The following is a 4337-nucleotide window of genomic DNA, read 5'->3' as shown; positions in this document are numbered from 1 at the left end:
TGGGGAGGAGATGTCGATAACTGAATAAAACTCTCTAGAATACTTGGGCCAATCATTGCCACTGCTACCGGAAACATGGTCGACCCAGCAGCATTCGATATACTAGTACTACTCTCCACGCTTGCAAGTTGCTAATACAGTTGACTTGCTTTTGTTGTCAATCAAAGCATCAGGCATAAACATGGTGCAAAATCTCTCTCTCTCATTCACTGTCTTCTGAAATCTGATCCTGAGAATTCATTCTTTATGTTACAACTTGACCTCTCCAAAATTGAATGTGCATGAGGCGTGTTACTGTTAGTCTGTTACTGACTACAGCACAGCAACACAACATTTTTCAGAATGAATATACAACAGCATGAATTAAGAGCAGCGCAGATGAAAGAGGTGTCTTTCAACGATCCTTTAGTAAACGCGTGGATCGCTATCAAGGTGCTGGGTTTTAATTTGCAGATGAAGTTAGAGAGAGCAAGCTGGCCAAACCTGCCGACACCTACAGATAAACATGGAGAAATGGTAGGGAGAATGACACAAGTGAAGAAGAAGATGGGCATGATGGTCCAGCCAGCCTTTACATGGGGCCTGAAATCCTGAAATTAATCTCAGAGTTAGAGGAACCAACCAAAATAATAGCTGTGCGATAAGGCTAATGAGTAAATGTGTGGTCTCCATCTCCATGGAGACGGAGGAGACCTAGCTACCTCTCCCCAACAGAATTTGCAGGCCTCTTGTAAACTGCTGCTGCTACTACATGTGGTGTGGGTGGTATGGTAGGGCCCTGATTGTGTTGGTCCTTTTGGCCATTAGCACAGAGTTCGCCACGTAGCAAATGAAGGTACCTTGTCAAATTATTGTGCTTTTAATTTCCAGCAGGAACTAGGAACCACCCCTAAAGCCGATGAACAGTGTGTTCCCTTTTGCAACGAAAAAGTTCAGAACTCTGCAATTGTTTTTCAGAGCTTTTTTTTAATTAAAAAAAACTGTTTTTCAGAGCTTGAACCATGTTTTACAAGCATCATGCTGGTAAATTTGCTTGGTCACTGACGGAGTGTACGCAGCAGTATTGTGTATTGCAAGGCAAATTGTTTGTTTTTGAGCGAAAGAAGCCGCCTTGGTTTGGTAGTACAATTGTTCATCGGCGCACGAGGAGAGATACCACTCAACACGTGGTATTAAAAACCGTAGTACTGCATTTTCCTGGATTGAATTTGGGCAAAGGCGTTAGTCAAGAGGGCATTATAAATGGTAGTTGTCGCTGTTGTTTCCCAGCACCTCTCGCTCGGTTCGTCGTCGCCCGCCCCCACTTGCTTCTTTCCTCCTTTCTTCCTCCTCCTCCTACAGTGGACTCGTGGCTGGCAGCATCGTCTCCTCTCCTCTCCTCTCTTCTTATCCTTTTTAACTTCTCCTTATTGTTGTTGTTGTCCTTCTTCTTCTCCAGTCCACACACACAAAGGCACTCTCTCTTCTTCTCTTTCTACTAGCTGAGTGCCAAGCTTATGGAAAGAGTGGTAGAGTAATCAGAAGGAGATCAGATAAGGGCATAGAGAGAGTCAGAGAGAGGTATGTGTGTGTTCCATGCTCCTAGGATTCATTCAATAAAGATTCCATTTTGAGTTCCCTGATTTTGATGCGTGTCTGTATACGGCCCGATTATTATTTTATTTTTGTCTTCTTACTTGATGATGGCCTTTGATGATCCTTTGTTCATCATTTGGCACATGGGCGCATGTTCTAGCTTGTTTTCACTTCTGCTAAACCATTTCTCTTTGTTAATGAAATCATCATTTGAGTTACCAAAAGCTTATGATCATTGATCAGCAAAGTAATTACTATGGGGAAAAAAAACTAATTCGAGGTCGGCTTACGTGCAGGTGGATCTATAGATAGCTACTGCTCTGCTGCTGCTATTAAGTCAGTCTGTGCTACGATCGAGGAGATGATGGGAGCAGCGGTGACCATGGTGGATCGGCGCATGGCGTTCGCGGCGGAGGCCGACGTTGATAGCAAGGCCGCCTTTGGATTCTTCGGAGGCGAGTGCTTCGTCGGCGAGGGCGACCTGGTCAACCCGGCGCCGCCGCCGCAGCAGCAGCAGCAGGTGCACGAGGGCGGATTCGCCGCCGAGGACGAGAGCGACGGCGACGACGACGACGACGACGACGACGTGGACGACATCGAGGAGCTGGAGCGCCGCATGTGGCGCGACCGCGTCCGGCACAAGCGGCTCAAGGAGCTTCAGCAGAGCCGCGCCGGGAGGGAGAGCCGGGCGGGCGACGCCGGCGGCGGAGGCAGGCAGCAGCGGCAGTCGCAGGAGCAGGCGCGGCGGAAGAAGATGTCGCGGGCGCAGGACGGGATCCTCAAGTACATGCTCAAGATGATGGAGGTGTGCAACGCGCAGGGGTTCGTGTACGGCATCATCCCGGAGAAGGGGAAGCCGGTGAGCGGCGCCTCCGACAACCTCCGCTCATGGTGGAAGGAGAAGGTCCGCTTCGACCGCAACGGCCCGGCCGCCATCGCCAAGTACCAGGCCGACAACGCCGTGCCGGGGTGCGACGGCGACGCCGGCGGCGCCGCGCCGGCGGGGCCGCACTCCCTGCACGAGCTGCAGGACACCACGCTGGGATCGCTGCTCTCGGCGCTCATGCAGCACTGCGACCCGCCGCAGCGCCGCTTCCCGCTGGAGAAGGGCGTGCCGCCGCCGTGGTGGCCGGAGGGGAGCGAGGCGTGGTGGCCCGAGGCCGGCGTGCCCAAGGAGCTCGGCCCGCCGCCGTACAAGAAGCCGCACGACCTCAAGAAGGCGTGGAAGGTCGCCGTGCTCACCGCCGTCATCAAGCACATGTCCCCCGACGTCGACAAGGTCCGCCGCCTCGTGCGTCAGTCCAAGTGCCTCCAGGACAAGATGACCGCCAAGGAGATCGTCACCTGGCTCGCCGTCCTCAAGCAGGAGGAGGACCTCTACCTCAAGCTCCATCCCGGCGCCCTCCCCCCGCCGCTCTCCGCCGCGTCCTTCAACGCCAGCGTCTCCGGCGAGTACGACGTCGAAGGAGTCGACGGCGACGAGGCCGGGAACAACAACCTGCAGAAGGCGCAGAACGACGCGACCGCGTTCATGGACCTCACCACCACCATGGATGCTGCTCTGAGCAACAACAAGTTCCTGATCATGCCGCTGATGAAGGAAGAGGCCATCGACGTCGACTTCATCCAGAAGAGGAGCGAGCCGGAGCTGATGCTGAGCAGCGACAGCCATGCCCGCGTCTACACCTGCGGCAACGTGCAGTGCCCGCACAGCAACTACGCGCTCGGCTTCCTCGACCGCAACGAACGCAACGCCCATCAGTACGCCTGCAAGCACAACGCCGCCGCCGCCGCCGCCGAGAGCAAGCCGCCGCCGCCGCACATCTTCGAGCCACTCGGCAGCTTCGACTTCGACCTCCCCGTCGACGGCCAGAGATGCCTCGCCGGGCTGATGACCATGTACGACAACGACGTCGCCGCCGCCACGCAGATGCACCACCACCACCATCAGCAGCAGCAGGCTAATTTCTTCATCCGCGACGACGCGCCGTTCGGAGGCGACGTCGCCGCCACGGCGGCGGCGGCGCCGGAGTTCAGGTTCAGTTCAAATTTCAACGTGTCAGGAGGGGGCGCCGTGGACTACGGCGGCGCCATGCAGCAACCGCCGGCGAAGTACGCCGGATCCAACTGGTTCTACTGAAACGAATTCGAATCGAATGGGAACCAAAAGAATCACCACCCCTAGCTCGATTCGGTCAGTAGCTTGTAGCTGTAGGGGATTAGAGGAGCTCATAAGCCTGATTAATTTTCAGTGTGCTTGTAAGAATTATTGGTTAATAATTTTTCAGTGTAGATCCATGCTATGCAAGCTTGCAAAACACAGTTGGCTCTGCAAAACGGTTCACGCCATCAAACCTCTTTATGGAAATTTCCATGTTTGATTTTTTTTTTCTTTGTCGTGGTGCTGCTCGTGTACTCGATAGGACGATCTAGATGTACTACGTGAGCTACTTCTCGTGATCTTCTGATCGATCGATATGGACACGAAATGCAAATTAAGCCAAGACATGCATACGCACGGTTTCTCTCCATGAACAAGGTCAAATTTGCTCGTCCAGCAGCTCAAAGATCCTTTTTTAAAAATAAAAAAACATTTTTTGCAATATTTTTTTATAATAAAAAGGTGTCTTTCCCTTATCTAGAAAAGTGATGTTGCCCTTTCATGAGCACAAAGGCTCTTTCAACAGTCTTTCCTTGCGTTAAAATAAAAAAAAAACAATCTTGTGCTTTACTCGATCTGCTGCAGCTTGGTGCCGGTGCTG

The 4337-nt window shown here is 52.8% G+C and overlaps 1 protein-coding gene across 1 annotated transcript; it reads left to right on the top strand.

The window, feature by feature from the left end:
- The first annotated feature begins 1254 nt into the window (after positions 1–1254).
- On the top strand, positions 1255–3929 carry LOC127779627 (protein ETHYLENE-INSENSITIVE 3-like 2). Its single transcript, XM_052306452.1, has 2 exons — positions 1255–1560; positions 1872–3929. The coding sequence occupies exon 2, from the start codon at positions 1937–1939 to the stop codon at positions 3713–3715; it is 1779 nt and encodes a 592-aa protein (XP_052162412.1). The 5' UTR covers positions 1255–1560; positions 1872–1936; the 3' UTR covers positions 3716–3929.
- Positions 3930–4337: the final 408 nt, after the last annotated feature.

Source organism: Oryza glaberrima, chromosome 7 (assembly GCF_000147395.1).
Source record: "Oryza glaberrima chromosome 7, OglaRS2, whole genome shotgun sequence".
NCBI classification, from domain to species: domain Eukaryota; kingdom Viridiplantae; phylum Streptophyta; class Magnoliopsida; order Poales; family Poaceae; genus Oryza; species Oryza glaberrima.
Note: the sequence above shows the minus strand (reverse complement) of the source record. Positions and strands in the feature narration are given on the sequence as shown.

Coding starts and splice junctions, on each gene's coding strand:
- LOC127779627 (XM_052306452.1), top strand. CDS start 1,937: ATGATGGGAGCAGCGGTGACCATGGTGGATCGGCGCATGGCGTTCGCG.